Source organism: Narcine bancroftii, chromosome 2, assembly GCF_036971445.1.
Source record: "Narcine bancroftii isolate sNarBan1 chromosome 2, sNarBan1.hap1, whole genome shotgun sequence".
Classification (NCBI taxonomy): Eukaryota; Metazoa; Chordata; class Chondrichthyes; order Torpediniformes; family Narcinidae; genus Narcine; species Narcine bancroftii.
The window spans coordinates 371,099,997-371,119,418 of NC_091470.1; the positions used below are offsets into that span (position 1 = coordinate 371,099,997).

The window sequence follows — 19,422 nt, forward strand, 5'->3', positions numbered from 1 at the left end:
GGTTCACAAATATGATTCCAGGAATGAAAGGGTTGTCATATGAGCAGCGTTTGATGGCTCTTGCTTGTACTCATTGAATTTAGCAGAATGAAGGGGGGGTGGGGGGGAAATCCATTGAAATATTTCGAATGTTGATAGAGTCAATGCAGAAAGATTGTTTCCCATGGTGGGAGAGTCTAAGATAGGAGGGCACAACTTCAGGATTAAAGGGCATCCACTTAGAACAGACATGTGGAGGAATTTCTTTAGCCAGAGGGTGGTAAATCAATGGAATTTGTTGCTACAGGCAATTATGGAAACCAGATCATTGGGTATATTTAAGGTAGAGATTGAAAGGTTCTTGTTTTTTCAAGGCAATGGTTATGGGGAGAAGGCCAGACAAGGGGGCTGAGTGACAAAATGGATCAGCTCATGAATGAATGAGAAGGCAGATTCAAAGGGCTGAATGGTCTATTTATGCTCCTATGTCTTATAGTCTTATCCCTTGATATACTTGGCATCAAGCCTTCCCACTTTAGTTTTGACAAAGGATCCCAACATGATGCAGTAAGTGAACATCTCTCTCCACGGATGCTGCCTGATCTGTTGAGTCTCTCCAGCTTCTCATTGTTTCCTATCCATGTACCTGTCTGAATAGCTTTGAAATGTAATGATTGTCTCCACTTCTACCACTTTCTCTGGCAGCTCATTTCATACCCCCACTGCACTAAGAAAGTGCCACTCAGCTCACCCTCTCATCTTAAACCTTTACCTGAACCCTATGTCCTATAGTTTGAGTTGAATGAAAACTCAACTGAGAACAGGACTTATGACTGGTAACTTCTTCTGCCCCCAAAATAAGGGGTAGCATTGTTAGCGCAAGTGGTCAGCACAGCTCCATAACAGTGCCATGGACTGAAATTCAAATCCAGCACCGTCTGTAAGGAGTTTGTACATTCTCCCTGTGTCTGCATGAGTTTCCTTTGGGAGCTACAGTTTCTTTCCACCCTTCCAAAACTTGTTAATTGGGGTGTTTGGGTGACACGGGCTCGTGTGCTAGAAGGACCCATTACTGTGCTGGATGTCTAAATTTAAATTCTAAAAAATGGTTTGACCACTTGGAAAATTATCAAAATCGCTGGAAACATGGGGAAGCAGCTGAGACAGCATCTGCCAAGAGAGAAATTGACAACGTTTCAACAGAAGGAATGTGGGCTCACTCCGACAGCTAGCTATATCCAGAAATTTGTTTTACTTTCAGGTTTCTTGCATCAGCCTTTTATTTAAACTTTTATGCAGAAGGATCTTGGGGTCTAGGTCCATAAATTCCTCAAGGTTTCAACACAAGTTGATAGGATGCTTTAGAAGTCTTATGGTTGGCTGGCCTTAGTTGGTGGATTGAGTTCAAAAATCATGTTGCAGCTCTATAAGGATGTCGTGGTTGCGTACTTAACTTTGTCAGGAGGAGGAGAGTGAGTTTATTCTTTCTTTGTTGGTAAGTTGTGTTAAATCAGTGCTGTTACAAGATTCTGGTTAGATCACATTTCAGATTTATTGTCAGAGTACATTCATGACGTCACATACAACCCTGAGACTCTTCCTCCTGCGGGCCAGGCAGAATAACCACTAATTGGTAGTGCAAAAAAAAATACTGGACACAACATACACATGTAAACAAATAAAGAACTGTAAAGAGATAACGAATGTAAACAAACTGACTGTACAATACAGAGAGAATTTTAAAATTCATTATAGTCCATAAGTGAGAGTCCTTAAATGAGTCCCTGATTGAGTTTATCGTTGAGGAGTCTGATGGCGGAGGGGGAGCAGCTGTTCCAGAACGTGGTGGTGCGAGTCTTGTGGCACCGACACCTCTTTCCTGGTGGCAGCACCGAGAAAAGAGGGTGTTCAGTTCTGGTCACATCATTACAGGAAAGATGAGGAAGCTTTGGCAAGGATGCAGAAGAAATTTACTGGAATTTGCCTGGATTGGAGAAGATGTCTTATGAAGCAAGGGTCACAGAGCCAGGGAATTTTTTTCCTTTGGGGTAACAGAGGTTAAGAGATGACTTAACAGAGACATAGAAAATTCAGTATCTTTTTTCCCAGGGCAGCAATGGACAGTACCACTGAACAACAGCAGGCGGTTAAAAAGGCAAATGGTATGTTGGCCTTCATATCAAGAGGGTTTGAGTCTAGGAACAAGGATACCTTACTGCAGCTGTACAGGGCCTTGGTGAGACCCCACCTGGAGTATTGTATGCAGTTTTGGTCACCTTATCTAAGGAAGGATGTTCTTGCAATGGAGGGAGTGCAGAGGCGATTCACCAGGCTGATACCTGGAATGGCAGGAATTACTTAGGAGGAAAGATTGCGGGCAAATTGGGATTGTACTCACTGGAGTTTAGAAGATTGAGAGGGGATCTCATAGAGACATATAAAATTCTGGCAGGACTGGACAGAATGGATGCAGATGGGATGTTTCCAGTGATGGGAAAATGCAGAACCCGGGGCCATGGTTTGAGGATAATAGGCAAACCATTTAGGACCGAGATGAGGAGGAATTTCTTGACCCAGAGGGTGGTGAATCTGTGGAATTCATTGCCACAGAGGGCAGTAGAGGCAGGTTCATTAAATCTATTTAAGAGGGAATTAGATCTATTTCTTCAGTATAAGGGTATTAAAGGTTACGGAGAGAAGGCGGGGACGGGGTACTGAACTTTAAGATCAGCCATGATTTCGTTGAATGGCGGAGCAGGCTCGAAGGGTCGAATGACCTACTCCTGCTCCTATCTTCTATGTTTCTATGTTTCTAATTGTTTGAGGTGAGCAGAGGCACATTTAGGGGAGACATTAGAAGTAAGTTTTTTTTACAGAGAGGAGAGGGTGTCTGGAATGCATTACTGGGATGGTGGTGGAAGCTGGTGCAACAGGGACATTTAAAAGACTCTTAGACAGGCACATGGATGTCTGAAAAATAGAGGGTTATGGGTGTGAGGGAGGGAAGTGTTAAATTATTCAGAAGGTTGACAGAGGTTGGCACAAGATCAGAGTCTGAAGAACCTGTACTGTGCTGGAATGTTCCATGTTCAAATTTAATGTGACATATTATGATCAAAGTGTGTGATATACAACCTTAGTTGATGATGTGTGAACAAGCAGAAACTTACTGAGACACCTGGGGAACATATAGTGCCCAGTTGCACATCTGTCACATTGACGGCCGATAACGTTTGGCCGACAGGGACATTGTCCTCCAAATTGAAGGCAGTCAGGGCTGCTGGAACCTTCCGCATTACATTGGCAGGGCTGAGCACCATCATTATAGAAAGCCACAAGAGACCTGGCAGAATCCAGACAGAACTTGGATGATGTCACTGGACTGCAGAGGGAAGAGTGTAGAATTAACACTGGGAAGACTGGAGACTTAATCCTGCTGCATCTGCCAATGTTCCTGGTCATCAAACCCATCACAATCCCATCACCCCACCACTCCCATCACCCCACCACTCCCATCATCCCATACAATCCCATCATCCCACCACTCCCATCACCCCACCACTCCCATCATCCCACCACTCCCATCATCCCACCACTCCCATCACCCCACCACTCCCATCATCCCATACAATCCCATCATCCCACCACTCCCATCACCCCACCACTCCCATCATCCCATACAATCCCATCATCCCACCACTCCCATCATCCCACCACTCCCATCATCCCACCACTCCCATCATCCCACCACTCCCATCATCCCATCATCTCACCACTCCCATCATCCCAACACTCCCATCATCCCATCACTCCCATCATCTCACCACTCCCATCATCCCACCACTCTCATCATCCCATCTCTCCCATCATCTCACCACTCCCATCATCCCAACACTCCCATCATCCCACCACTCCCATCATCCCACCACTCCCATCATCCCATCACAATCCCATCATCCCACCACTCCCATCATCTCACCACTCCCATCATCCCACCACTCCCATCATCCCACCACTCCCATCATCTCACCACTCCCATCATCCCACCACTCCCATCATCCCATCATCTCACCACTCCCATCATCCCAACACTCCCATCATCCCATCACTCCCATCATCTCACCACTCCCATCATCCCACCACTCCCATCATCCCATCATCTCACCACTCCCATCATCCCAACACTCCCATCATCCCATCACTCCCATCATCTCACCACTCCCAACATCCCAACACTCCCATCATCCCACCATTCCCATCATCCCACCACTCCCATCATCCCATCACTCCCATCATCTCACCACTCCCATCATCCCACCACTCCCATCATCCCACCACTCCCATCATCCCACCACTCTCATCATCCCATCACTCCCATCATCTCACCACTCCCATCATCCCCACACTCCCATCATCCCACCACTCCCATTATCCCATCACTCCCATCATCTCACCACTCCCATCATCCCAACACTCCCATCATCCCACCACTCCCATCATCCCATCACTCCCATAATCTCACCACTCCCATCATCCCACCATCCCACCACTCCCATCATCCCATCACAATCCCATCATCCCACCACTCCCTTCATCACACCACCCCATCATCACACCCATGTTCCCATCCCCTCATCCCACCCCCTTAATCTCACTCCCCTTAATCCCACCCCATCATCAGACTCCCAACATCTCACTCCCAACATCACACCCCATCATCCCACCCACATTATCCCATCCCAACATCCCACCCCCATCATTGCACCCACATTATCCCACCCCAATATCACACCCCATCATCCCATCCCTCATTCCACCCCATGATTTCCCCAGCCTTTCTCTCCACTTCAACCCCTCCCTGTGGGAGTGACCCCCGCAGCCCCCCTCTCCGTGGAAGTGACTCCACATCGCCTCTCCCCATGGGAATGATCCCTCTCCCCGTGGGAATGACTTCACACCACTCCTTCCGTGTGGGAGTGAGCCCACAATCCCCCCCTCCCTGTAGGTAAGCCCACATCGCACCCTCCCCCCCGTGCGAGTGACCCCACATCCACCCCCCCACTCCCTGTGGGAGTGAGCCCACATTCCCCCACTCCCTGTGGGAATAACTCCACATCCCGCCCCCCCCTCCCGTGAGAGTGACCCCAAACCCCTGTGGAAAGATTTCTTGTGAACTCGGTTTAGATTGGCATTTTCTTGGCCATCAGTTTTGGCTCCCTGGGAAGGCTTTCTCTGAGTTTAATCAATCCAAATTGCTGTGACGAATGGTCATCCACTGTTACTCTCTCTCCACAGATGTTACCTGCTCTGATGAGCATTTAAAACATTTAGATTTTTAGCATCTGCAGTATTTTGTTTTCCACCAATAATGTTAAAGACCTCCAGTTGAGAGTCCCAATTTGTATTTGTTGATGACCAGAGCTGAGCTTGATAGGTGCACAGAGGAAACATAATTCCTTCTGAATATTTAAATTTGCAGCATAACTGGACCATTCAGCCTCTGCACCGGCTGATCTGATGCTAACCACAACTTCCTGATGACCTCCTGTCACCTTCCACCCCTCAATTATCACATTTCAGGTCCAAAATGTGGGCTGTTTCTCCTTCCACAGTTTCTCCAATGTTTTCTATTTTTGTTTTTGATTTCTAGCATCTGCCATGTATCTAATTTTCAAGAATCTATCTTCCTCTGTCACAATAATGTTCAGGCTCTGAGCTCACTGTCCTTGCAAGGAAGACTTGCAAGAAAACAATTTCCCCTCGTCTATGTTCAAAATGGGTAGCCCCCTGCTTCTAAACATTGACCAACGGTTTCTCTATTCCGATTCCTCTTGATGTGTGAGCACTGGTGCTTCTACTGAGGGAAGAGTCTCGTCAGAACTATTACTGGAAACCCTCGTGGCTTTGAACACCTCTTGATCCTGTTCCCAGGAGAACAACTCAGTTCCCACCACCCTCCTGGCACCATTACCCTCTCCCAGATTTTCATATCTGCCAGTCTCATCAGGGCCTTATGGTCCCCTTGGGGGCCACAGCACATTTAAGTAACAGTCTTGTTTTCTTTACTCTTCACGAACATCAATTAAAAAAAATATTTTCATGTAGTCAGTGGGAGAGAAGTACAGAAGAAACCAAAATCTGACTGCTTCACAGGGAAGGGAAGCAGAATCCTGGGGTGGGGGGGGGGGGGGCAGGGGGCATAGCCAAGAAAAGGTTGAGAATGACTGCCTTACTGTAGAGTGCATCGAAAGATCCAAAGACTTGTTGATCCAAACCAAGGCTTTTATTAACTAAAAGACTGGAGCAGATCACAAGGAGGTCGACCAGTCCAGAATGACCTGGTCTGGCTAGAAGAAATCCTTTAAGACCTGCCAGTAGGTGGCAAAGCTTTTATTAACTAAAAGACTGGAGCATATCACAAGTAGGTCGACCAGTCCAGAATGACCTGGTCTGGCTAGAAGAAATCCTTTAAGACCTGCCAGTAGGTGGCAAAGCTTTTATTAACTAAAAGACTGGAGCATATCACAAGTAGGTCGACCAGTCCAGAATGACCTGGTCTGGCTAGGAGCAATACTTGAAGACCTGCCAGTAGCTGTGGCTACACTCTCAGCCAATCACAGTCATCCTACACGACCATCTGTACATAGATGGTGACAGAATCTGTATTATCACATGTACACTGACTGCTGTTCTCCCATTCTCTCTCCCAGAATGTCCAACGTTTCTACAGTAAACCCATGGCCACTCACCAGAATCAGGGACACGAGAGCTTCCATCCCAATTATGATCGACCCAGATGCATTGAATTGCAAATGATCTAGACCTCATCTGGTGAAAGAGATGCACGAATGAGTTGTACTCACTCAATCTGAAAGCTGTTTCCACCACAGGCAGTGATGAAGTCAAATGATTTATCCAGGGGCTTCTCATTTTGTAAGTCTGCATGGTAACTCTCCAAAGGAATAATTAAGATGTATTCCTGTAAAAGTAAATTGTTTTGAACCCATGAATAGTTGATACATAGACCAGCACGGACTAGGAGCAGGAACGGTGATGCAACCTCAAGCCCGCACAGAACTCCATCCTTCTGCCACTGATGCACACGCTGGCCTCAAATTGGTTGATTTCAATTTTATCCAAAGATCTAACTACTGTACCATAAGACCATGAGACATAGGAGCAGAAATAGACTATTCAGCCCATCGAATCTGCCCCACCATCCACAGTCAGAGTTCTGCAGCCAAGAAACAGATCTTTCAGACCAACTTGTCCGTGCTGACTAAGGTTGTCCCAACCGTCTGCTTTCAACACATATCCCTTAACTTTCCTGTCCAGGCACACATCAAAATATCTTTCAAGTGTTACTATTTGTCCCAATCTCTATCACTTCCTTGTTCCACACACCCACCACCCTCTATGTGAAGAAGGTGTCCCTCAGGTCCCTTGTAAATCTTTGGGGCGGCAGGGTTAGCGTAGCGGTTAGCACGACACTACTGCAGCGCCATCAATCCGGGTTTGGATCTGACGCTGTTTATAAGGAGTTTCTACGTTCTCCCCATGTCTGCGTGGGTTTTCCCTGGGTGCTCCAGTTACCTCCCACCCTCCAGAAACATAAAGGTTTGTAGGTAACTTTGGGTGTAATGGGCCATGCCAGGTGTAAATGGCCGGAATTGGATAAAAAATTTTAAATTTAAGATAAAACTTTATTTGTAAACTAATCCACGTGCAGAGTGTGTATTACCTAGGTTTCAGCCTCAACTTCCAGGGAACATTTCTGTTATTGTTTCCAGAATTTAAAATGATTCAACACTTGAGTTCTTCTCTCAGGGTTGCTGGCAACACTGAGAGCACCCTGCTTTCAACAAATTCTTTCCCTTTCACCATAAATCTAGGGCCCATCGTTTTACGCTACCCTATCCAGAGGACAAAGACTGTGAGCTTACCAATATCCCTCAATAAACCTCCATAAAGTTCCCCTCGGCCTCCTGTTCATCATGAACAATATCCCAGCCTCCCATTAGACTGCAAACCTCTAGTCCCAGTAACAGCCCCAAGGTAACACATCAATGAAGGCACTGTTGGTATCAGGCTAGAACTTACCACCCAAAGTGCTTTGTCTTTTGGAGCAGTAAGGGTTAAAGATACTTCCAGACTGTTGAAATCCAACTCCAGACTCTTTCCAGAAACAACCTGGGTGCGGCATCCGAAACCATGAGGGCAGAAGAAAGCAGCAAGGGAACCTGGAAATGAAGCAAATGTTTTATCTGGGCTTTCCCGGTCATCTGGCTACATCGTTACTCCGTCTCCTCCCCTCCCCACCCCTTGTCCAGCATGGAGATGTGCCGCAGAAACCCAGCAGGTCACGCAGCATTTGCAGGATGAAATAGGCAGCTGCCATTTCGGGCCTGGGGTCTTTGTCAGGAGTGGTGAAAATCAGACAGACGTCTGAATGAAAAGGTGGAGAGAGGGGAGATGGGGAGCATGGAACATTCCAGCATTGTGCAGACCATTCGGTCCACATTATTGTGCTAGCCCTATGCAAACCCACTCCATAATAATCTAATTCTTCCCAACCTCACCCACCTAACCCTCAATTTTTCTCACAAAAATAGAGGCAGGGGAGGTTCACGGGATAACAAGTTCATGGACGGATAGAGGTGGGAGGTTAGAAGAGAAATAACCTGAGAAGTGATGGGGAGCTCTCTGAATGGAGAGGGAAGAAAAGGGTCTGGGGAGCTGGAGGAGGAAGATAGACTGAGGGGAGGGGTTGAATGAAAATTGCAGGTCAATGTTAATGCCATCTGGTTGAAGACCACAGTGACAGAATATAAAGTGTTGCCTCATCCCCACTAATGTCTGTGCCCACAAAAAATTCATCTGTTTAATTCCTTCTGTTGCAGATTGCATGCAGTGGTGGGGGAGGGGGGGATGCTTTAAAACATCAGCCCAATGCTAATCAGAGTTGTTCAGGGCTCAGAGTTCTAAGCCCCTTCACCCAATTTGCCCATGGCCACTAGGACCAGCCCATTTGTCTGATTTCACACCATATCTATAGAATCATAGAACATTACATTACAGAAACAGGGCCTTTGGGCCTTCTAATCTGTGCCAATCAATTTTTATTTGCCTAGTCCCATTGACCTGCACCCAGTCCATAGCTCCCATCCATGTGTGGGCCCCAATTCTTCTTAAATGTTAAAATTGAGCCTGCATTCACCACCTCAGCTGGCAGCTCATTCCACACTCCCACCATTCTCTCTGTGAAGAAGTCCCCCTCATGTTCCTCCTAAACCTTTTCCTTTTCACTCTTAACCATATCCTCTGGTTTGTATCTCACCTACCCTCAGTAGAAAAAGCCTACTTGCAGTTACCCTGCATAACTTTTGTATACCTCTAACAAATCTCCCCTCATTCTTCTACGCTCCAGGAAATAAAGTCCTAACTTGTTTAACCTTTCCCTGTAACTCCGTTCCTGAAGTTCAGCCAACATCCTAGTAAATCTTCTCTGCAGTCTTTTTATCCTATTGATATCTTCCCTGTAGATCGGTGACCAAAACTACACACAAAACTTCAGATTTGACCTCACCAATGTCTTATATAACTTTACCATAACATCCCAACTCCTATTCTCAATACTTTAATTTAAAGCCATTGTGCCAAAAGCTCTCTTTTCTACCCTATCCACCTGTGATGCTGCTTTTAGGGAATTATATGTCTGTATTCCCAGATCCCTCTGTTCTACTGCACTCCTCAGTGCCCGACCATTCACCATGCATGTCCTTTCTTGGTTTGTCCTTCCAAAATGCAAAACCTCCCACTTGTCTGCATTACAGGGTGGCACGGTTAGTGGTAGCGGTAGCATGACATTATTCTTTGGCTTGGCTTCGCGGACGAAGATTTATGGAGGGGGTAAAAGTCCACGTCAGCTGCAGGCTCGTTTGTGGCTGACAAGTCCGATGCGGGACAGGCAGACACGGTTGCAGCGGCTGCAGGGGAAAATTGGTTGGTTGGGGTTGGGTGTTGGGTTTTTCCTCCTTTGCCTTTTGTCAGTGAGGTGGGCTCTGCGGTCTTCTTCAAAGGAGGTTGCTGCCCGCCAAACTGTGAGGCGCCAAGATGCACGGTTTGAGGCGAGATCAGCCCACTGGCGGTGGTCAATGTGGCAGGCACCAAGAGATTTCTTTAGGCAGTCCTTGTACCTCTTCTTTGGTGCACTTCTGTCACGGTGGCCAGTGGAGAGCTCGCCATATAACACGATCTTGGGAAGGCGATGGTCCTCCATTCTGGAGACGTGACCCACCCAGCGCAGCTGGATCTTCAGCAGCGTGGACTCGATGCTGTCGACCTCTGCCATCTCGAGTACTTCGACGTTAGGGATGAAAGCGCTCCAATGGATGTTGAGGATGGAGCGGAGACAACGCTGGTGGAAGCGTTCTAGGAGCCGTAGGTGATGCCGGTAGAGGACCCATGATTCGGAGCCGAACAGGAGTGTGGGTATGACAACGGCTCTGTATACGCTTATCTTTGTGAGGTTTTTCAGTTGGTTGTTTATTGCAGCGCCAGTAACCCAGGTTTGAATCCGCCACTGTCTGTCAGGAGTTTGATCGTTCTCACTGGGTGCTCTGGCAAGGGCTTGTGGGTTGGATGGGTCTGTAATCATTCTGTATGTCTAAATTTTAAAAAACTATGAGGCCACTGTGCTCAGTAGTTCTGCTCATTCCCACTTGCATTCTGGATGTACTGAGGACTCCTTCCTGAGGGTGGCTGTAGAGAGATACACACAACTGCGCTGAACTGTTGGTTAACTCACCTTTGTCGGGGCCAGCTCCATTCACAGTCACTTCCACTGCAAAGGTTGGGAACAAAGGTTGAAAGAAGTGTACCAGCACAACATATTTGCCTGCAATTGGCACTCTTGCGCTGAAGGTAACCCGATTCTGTGAAACAAAATAAAAATTGTGTTTTAAAGACAAAGTTTCTCAGGTTGCTGGGATCGTGTGATCGCTTTGAATTGAGGCAACACTTTGCAAACTCTAATCATGGGTACAATCCTGAACATAGAACGTTCCAGCACAGTTCAGGGCATTCACCCCACGATGTGGTGCCAACCCACCCCTCAAATTTTTAACCCTTCCCTCCCTCTTTTTCTGAGGAGATAAAATGTGCAAGTCATTGTTTCATGAACACAAAATGCAGACCAATACCTGTAGCACAACCAATGTGTTATCATTGCCTCTGCTTTTTGTGGGATTTTTATGCCCAAGTTGGCTGTTTATTATCTGTTTTATTGACCCGCTTACCAAAGTACAGGACAACAATGGGACTGCACTTCCAAAATGTTCAATGACTTCGGGTTCTGAAAATGATGCAGGTTCCTGGGGTCAGCAGACAGGCGCAGGGCACCAGAGGGAATAAACCACCCCCTCTCCTTTTCTGAGGGGGAGAACCCTGGGAGAGGACCCCACAGGTAAGGTGAACACGACAGCAAGGGATTCAGCAGCTGAAGGACCCACACCAGGCTGCAGGTTGCTGGAGACCAGGTCAAGGGAACCACGTGTTGGGACTGGGGTCCGAGGGTGGCGATGGTGAGCAGGGCTCCTGAAGGGCCTTGCAGGCTGACAGCTCTCAGGTTGTATTGGGGAGTTGGAACAGGGAGATCGGGGTCACCTTTGGAACAAGAAGGGGGCTGGGTGGTTGCAGAGGCGGTGGGAGCACTGGAGGTGAATCCACGGACACTCAGTGACTCTGAAGGATCTCTCCTTTGCTTCACTTTCTCCTGTTGGTGGGGGTGCCGGGCTAGCGGTTCTCCTGTTGGTGGGGGTGCCGGGCTAGCGGTTCTCCTGTTGGTGGGGGTGCCGGGCTAGCGGTTCTCCTGTTGGTGTGGGTGCCGGGCTAGCGGTTCTCCTGTTGGTGGGGGTGCCGGGCTAGCGGTTCTCCTGTTGGTGGGGGTGCCGGGCTAGCGGCACCTATTTGTCTTCTATGGCAAGCAAAAGTGTGTGTGGGTTTGTGACAATAAGGGAACCTTGAATATTGGGACTTCTTTCAATGTTATTGTTTTGTGTAAATGTTTCTCTCTATGGGCTAGGGTGTTTGATTAGGTTTAGCCCTGACCATTGCTTCAGTGGTGAAAGTTCAAATCCCAACTTTGCTCTTTGGGGTTTCAGACTGGGCTATTAAATGTGAGGGTTATGAATTCAGCCAGCGCCATCATGGGCATCAGTCTTGACTACATTAAGGACATCTACAAGAGGCAGTGCCTCATGAAAGAAGCCTCTATCCTCAACAGGGGCAGCGTCAGACAAGCCTAATCAGGAGTCATTAGGGTAACTGCAGTGTGGGAGGAAGGCACAAACTGGCGTTCAAAAACTCACCCAGCGAAGGGGGGGGCGGGGGTGGTGCCTACCTACCTACCATGAACCTCCTCTGTGCACCACCACTGTCACACTTCCCCCTTCCTCTGTTGTAACAGGTAAACGCACTGCTTATATCGCATGGAGACTAGTGACACTAGTGCTGCGGGTGGGGGGCTCACAATATCTCATTTGGGGGGGCAATGCCCTCTTCTGACTGCTACCATAAGGAAGGAGGGAGAGAAGCCTGAAGATGAACATCCAGCTTCTTCCCCTCCACCATCAGACTTCTGAATGGACAATGAAGCACAAACACAGCCTCACTTTCTCTCTTTATAGATTAAATTAATTTTTTTAGAAATACAGCACAGTCACAGGCTGTTTTGGCTCTCAAGCCAGTGCCGCCCCCCAGTGTGTTTTGAAGGGTGGGAGGAAACCAGCCCACACGGAGGGAACTCACAAAGACACAGGGAGAACGTACAAGCTCCTTACAGACATCGCTACACCAACCTTGCAGCTCAATTAATTTTTTTTTAATCTTGTATTTTGAGATTTGTAACTTATAATCATTTTGCACCTTGTTTCTGCTGCTGGATGACAACAAATTTTGTGACACATGTTCATGACAATAAATTCTGATTCTGATTCTAAACCCAGAGTAAATAGCCAGTCTCGTACAACATTACAACACAGTATAGGCCCTTCATCCCACCATGTTGTGCTGGCCTATGGAAACCTACTCCACAACAATCTGTCCCTTGCCTCCCTCACACCCATAGCCCTCTATTTTTCTGACATCTGTGTGCCTGCCTAAGAGTCTTTTAAATGTCTCCATTGTTCCAGCCTCTACCACCACCCCTGGCAATCTACTCCAGGCACCCACTATTCTGTACAAAAATACATACCCCTGACATTTCCCCTAAACTTTCCTCCCCTCACCTTGAATAGATGTCCTCTGGTATTCGCTACACCCTGGGGAAAAGATGCTGACTGTCCATCCTATCTGTGCCTCTCATAATCTTGTAGGCCTCAAATGAAAGTCACCTTTCATTCTTCTTTGCTCCAAAGAGAAAAACCCAAGCTCTGTAATTTTGCCTCATAAGACATGTTCTCCAATCCAGGAAACATCCTGGTAAATCTCCTCTACACTCTCTCCATGGTATCCACATCCATCCTCTAATGAGGTGTCAGTCGGAGTAGGTTGCATATCAAGATTGGGACATTTGGTTCAATGTGCTACATTTAACCAGTCTTGATAATAGATCTCAACCCAAAATGTTGAATATCCTTTTAGATGCTGCCCAACCCACGGAGTCCCTCCAGCAGACTGTGTTTACCCTCAGATTCCAACGTCTTCAGTCTCTTGCGTGTCAGGTCTCATTATTAATTGCCTTGAAGTTACCGGATGGTTTGCTATGGTCCCTGACTCCGAGACAACAAACTCAATCAGAGACCCATTTTTGACTTTGCCCATTATTTATTATTGAATATTTATTTTCTGTATTGCAGTCAGTTTGTTTAGACTCTTTCTTTGATTCCTGTTCTCACTTCTGTATACCTATTTTTTCTTGAGTACAGTTTTTTGCACTACCAATGGGTAGAAATTCTGCCTGGGCCACAGGAAAAAGAATCTCAGGGTTGTATATTTTGTCATGTATGTACTCTGACAATAAATCTGAACTTTCAACTCTGAACTTTGATTAATCTGAACTTTAAGGGGAGAAGGCCTGGCCTTCTTGCCCACTCTGGCCCCTCAAGGTGACACTAGGTTCCACCATCTTTGGGAAGGAAGTTGCAAGACCTCTGGTGAGCAGATAAAATAAAAGCAAACTGTAGGTTACCTGTGGTGATTGCAATAGGATAATGTCTCCAGGTTGTACCATGGTAGGAGGGTGCTGGGATAAGACCAGAGGATCACTCGCAAAGTTCGGTTGCAGGGGTTCGCTGGTAGTTGAAAGATACCCTTGCATCAACTTCACTGTTGACACTGGTACCTCATACTTCGATGCAACACACGAACTGTTGAAAATTGCAAAATAAAGTCAGCGCTGTTTATTAGAACATAAAATGCAAGTTCAGTGCAAGAAATATGCTGGAGGTCACACAAGCAACACAGTGTCCATAGGAATGTAAAAGGCAATCAACCTTCCAAGCCTGAGCCTTTCTCAGGAAAGATGACATTTGTCGAAGGTTTCAGGCCAGAAACGTCGACTGCCTTTTACTCTCTATGGACACTGCACGACCTGCTGAGTTTCTCCAGAATGTTTGTGTGCTATGGCAGATTTTCTTGTTTACCACCATAAAATACAAGTTTACTGTCACATGTGCCAAGATGCCGTGACAGAGGTTGCGTTTGTGTGCAGACCCATAGTCAGCAAGTACAAGTAGAGCAGAGTTACGGAGAAAAATCAATTGCGATGAAGCAAGGGCAACAGAATTTCTTGTTTTGGGGTTCATTCAGGAGTCTTTGAATCTGAGGGTGCATAATCTCAAATTCATGAATCTTCTTCCTAATGGGACTGGGATGGTGAAGAGAATGTGGCCGGGGTGCAATGGGTCTTTTAATGTACTGGGTGCTTTTCCAAGGCAGTGGGAGTTATAGATGGAGCTGATGGAGGGGAGGATGTGTGATGGGAGTTGATGGAGGGGAGCGTAGAGCTCGTCGAAAGAACCAAAGACTTGTTGATCCAAACCAAGGCTTTTATTAGCAAAAGACAGGAGCTCTTCACAGGTGGCCGACCAGTCCGGAATGATCCGACCTGGCTAGGGACACAACCCTTTAAGGCCCAGACAGTAGGCGTGGCTTAGCTCTCAGCCAATCGCTGTAAGCACAGTCTAGATACTGTAACTATATACACTATATACATTGGTGATAGATCTGTACTATCACAGGGAGGGAGTGTATGATGCGAGTTGATGGAGGGGAGGGAGTGTGTATGATGGAGTTGATGGAGGGGATGGTGGTATGTGGGATGATATGAGCCACATTCGCAACCCTCTGCAGTTTCTTGTGGTCTTGGCGAAGCAGTTCCCATCCCATGCAGTGATGCACCCTGACAGGATGGCTCTGAGAACATAAGGGACAGGAACAGGAGTCAGTCATTCAGCCTGTCGAGCCTGCTCTGCCATTCAATAAGATCACAGCTGATTTGTCTGTGGATTCAGCTTCACTTACCTGCCCATTCCCCATAAACTTCTAATCTTCATCAATCTACCGATCTGTCATTAACTATATTGAATTTATTTTATTTATTTACAGCACGGTTTTGAGGCAGCCTCTACTGCTACCTTGGCAGAGAATTCCACAGATTCAGCACTCTCTAGGAGAAGGAGTTCCTCCCTCATGCCCATCTTAAATCTACTCTCTCAAATCTTGAGGCTATGTTTCACTAGTTCTAGTTCACCTGCCAGTGGAAACAACCTTCCTGCTTCGATCTTATCTTTTCCTTTCATAATTTAATATTTCAATAAGACTTCCCCCCCACCCCCCCATACACCTCATTCATCCATCGATGAAAGCATTGGCCATACTGAGATTTGAATTTTACACTTAACAATGTGGTGAAGGCAGTGCCTGTGTGGTGCAGAGGGCAAGGCCAGTGCAAGGAACACAGAAGGAAATGCTGGTGCGGTGAACAGAGAGGGCAATGCCAGTGCAGTGAACACAGAGGGAAGTGCCAATGTGATGAACATAGAGGACAGTGCCAGTATGGTGAACACAGAGGCAATGCTTGTGCATTGAACACAGTGTGGTTGTCAGAGAGGGCAATGTCAGTGAACATAGAGGCAGTCCCAGAGCAGTAAACACAGAGAGGAGTGCCAGTGTGGTGAAAACTGAGAGGGTGGTGCCAGTGGAGTGCGCAATCCCAGAATTGTGACCACAGTGTGGTGAAGGCAGAGGGAAGTGCCAGTGCTGTGAACACTGAGGGGCAGTGCCAATGAACTGAACGCAGAGGACAATGACAGTATGGTGAACACTGCAACGTGCCAGCAGAGAATGTTTATCTACTGGAATCCTGCCAGACCCCTGTGGCCTCATTCAAAATTCTATCAATCCTTCAGTGTTTATACTTGCATTCACCTGCCTGACAATGTAAGCCATTTATTTTGGAATAAACTGAATAAACAATACTATCTAAAATCAATGCATAAATGCCAGCTACAATCACACTTCTGTTCCCTATCACAGGATTGCCATCTCAACAAGAAATGAAAACATTCCAACCACATCTACTCAAAGGACGCCCAAAGTAAACTTCAATATTTTGTAGAATAATTGGTAGGCTTACATCGTTAGCTGTTGGATCCCATTGACCCAATGCCTCACTGGAAATAGATTTTACAGGTTTTTTCCCCCAGAAAAACTTCTTCAGATTTTAGTTGTTCACTGAATGTGGATATTGCCAGTCATTTTTCTCCACCCCTAATCACCCATCCAATTGAGAGACAACAGCACTCTGGCTCAATGGTACAAAGAATGGTGCTGCTGCCTTGCAATTCCAGTGACCCAGGTTCGATCCTGACGTCCAGCACTGTCTGTGTGGAGTATGCACGTTCTCAGTGTCCAGCTAGGTTTCCCCCAGGCTCTCTGGTGTCCCTGCCCACCCCGCCACATCCCCAAGACGTGCAGGATAGTGAGTTAATTTGCCACTCTAAATTGCCTCCTTGAAGGCAAGTGGCTGGTAGAATTTTTGGGGAAGAAGGTTATGTGGAATTTTACTGAGGGAAGGGCAAGGTTCCATGGGCTAATAGTGATCATGGATTGAACGGGTTCCTATTATGTAAGGAAATATAGAATATGAATGTATTGTTTTTTGCAGTTTCTCGGTGCCCCTTTAGTTGAGCATTTGGGAGGTACGTTTTAAACCCAGATCTCCTGAATCAGAGAACACAGAATGTCGAACAGGGGTCTGTGCTGACGATCCAAACTAATTCCTTCTGGCTGCAGATGATCTGTATTCCTCTGTTCCCCATCTCTAGAGGCTCCTCATCCTTCCTGTGATGTGGTGACCAGAATTGGAAACAAGCCCTTCAGCTCAATTTATCAATGCTAACCAAATTGTCTGCTTGAGCTAGCTCCATTTGCCTGCATTCGGCTTGTGTCCCGTTCAACTATTCCCATCCACATACCTGTCTGAATGTGTTTTAAATGTTATAACAGCCCCCACCTCTGGCAATTCCATATACCCACCACCCTCTGTGTGAAGAAGGTGCCCTTTAGTATCCTTTTAAATCTATCCTCTCTCATCTTAAACCAATGCCCTCAAGTTTTAAACTCCCCTCACCTGGGAAAAAGAATGTGACCACCCATCTTCTCTATTTAAATTTATTTTTAAATTGAAATGTCGGCATACAGCACAGTGACAGGTCCTTCTGACCCACAAGCCCATGCCACCCAATTGATCTACAACCCGATAGGCTTTGAATGGTGGGAGGAAACTCGAGCCCCCAGAGGGAACTTACACAGACACAGGGAGAACACACAAACTTCTTACAGACAACGTGGGATTTGAACCCCCGTCCTGATCGTTCTGCTTTTTTTTTTAACTCTTTTCTTTCTTTCTCTATTTATCTTACACCTATCACTCACTTGCCTCCATCTCCCAACTCTGCACTCTCCCGTTCCCTCACCCAGTTCCATCTGTCCTTCACCTTTCACCTCCTGCTCTTGTTCCACCAATCACCTACTGGCTCAAGTCTCACCTCAGCACTCCCCTTCTCCTCTTCAGTCTCGGTGAAGACCATAAGGCATAGGAACAGAAATTGGCCATTCAGCCCATCAAGTCTGGCATGCCATTCAAGCATGAGCTGATCCATCTTCCCACTCAGCCCACTGCCCGGCCTTCTCCGCATGAGCTGTGCTCCCAACTTGAAATGTTGTCTCTTTATTTCCCTCCACAGGTGCTGCCTGACCCACTGAGTTCCTCCAGCAACGTGTTTTGCTCTTGATTCCAGCATCTAATGGCTCTGTTTAAATCAGTGTCCAGTCTTCTCAGGTACATTATGCTGATCCATAAATGGAGGAAAACATCTCACAAACTTCCAGTTCATCATCCTCGGCTGTTCATCTCCCATGGAGGCACAGTTAGTGCAATGGTATTACAGCACCAGAAACTCAGGTATGAATCTGGCGCTGTCCGTGAGGAGTTTGACTATTCTCCCCATGACCTGCGTGGGTTTCCCCCCACCTTCCAAAAACATAAGGGGATGTAGGTTAATTGATGTAATTGGACAGCATTGGTTTCATGAGGCCCGAAGGAACTTGCACTGTTATTGTTAAAATGAGTAGAGCAGGTATTATTTATTGTCGTGGAATAAAACAGAAATGTAATATTACACAAAATTACCTTTAATCTGACATTAGCATTGTCCAGTGCCCCTTATGGTCAGAGAAAGAGAAGCAAAAGAGAAGCCCCCAGAGTCACTGAGTGTCCATGGATTCACCTCCAGCCCCCTTCCATCTCCCAACTCACTGATCCATTGTGCACCCCCTAATCTGGGCTTGTTCTTTCACCTGTGATCTTTCTCTGACCTCATGAACCTTGGGCAGGGAAAGGGTGAGGGGCTAACAAGGAAGGGGCCATTAGTTTCCAGTAGAGCCTGCCCTTTACCTCCTGTTAGTGATGGGTCCATGAATGGCCACACAATGCACCTTGGGCTCCACGTGCTCGATGCAGAATTCACTGACGGGGATTAAGTAAATTCGGTGCTGACCGTGGAAGGGAATAAAGAGAAACAAAGATCAGTCACAAGTCTCAGTGAAACAAATCAACACAATGTTCTGCCCTCAGGATAGTGTCCATATCTATATCTACAGAGTAGATGAAGAAGGTTGTTTCCCATGGTGGGAGAATCTAGGACAAGAGGGCACAATTGAAAGGTGTTTGTTTAGAGCAGAGAGGTATTTCTTTAGCCAGAGGGTGGTAGATCTGTGGAACTTGTTGCCACAGGCATTTTTTGAGTTGGGCATTGGGTGTATTTCAGGCAGGAATTGATAGGTCCTTGATTAGCCAGGGCATCAAAGGTTATGGGGAGAAGGCCAGGCAGTGGAGCTAAGTGGGAGAATGGGTCAGCTTATGGAGAATGGCAGGACAGA

The 19,422-nt window shown here is 46.8% G+C and overlaps 1 protein-coding gene across 1 annotated transcript in view; it reads right to left on the reverse strand.

Moving 5' to 3' along the window:
• The window catches only part of LOC138753136 (laminin subunit alpha-3-like), a 341,672-nt gene that overhangs the window by 176,997 nt on the left and 145,253 nt on the right, over positions 1-19,422 (reverse strand). The window contains exons 26-31 of the mRNA XM_069915711.1: positions 18,938-19,035; positions 14,168-14,345; positions 10,787-10,913; positions 8,080-8,219; positions 6,843-6,958; positions 3,150-3,361 (exon numbers count right to left, since the gene is read on the reverse strand). Coding sequence (XP_069771812.1) covers positions 3,150-3,361; positions 6,843-6,958; positions 8,080-8,219; positions 10,787-10,913; positions 14,168-14,345; positions 18,938-19,035 — 871 coding nt within the window. The remainder of the gene's footprint in view (positions 1-3,149; positions 3,362-6,842; positions 6,959-8,079; positions 8,220-10,786; positions 10,914-14,167; positions 14,346-18,937; positions 19,036-19,422) is intronic.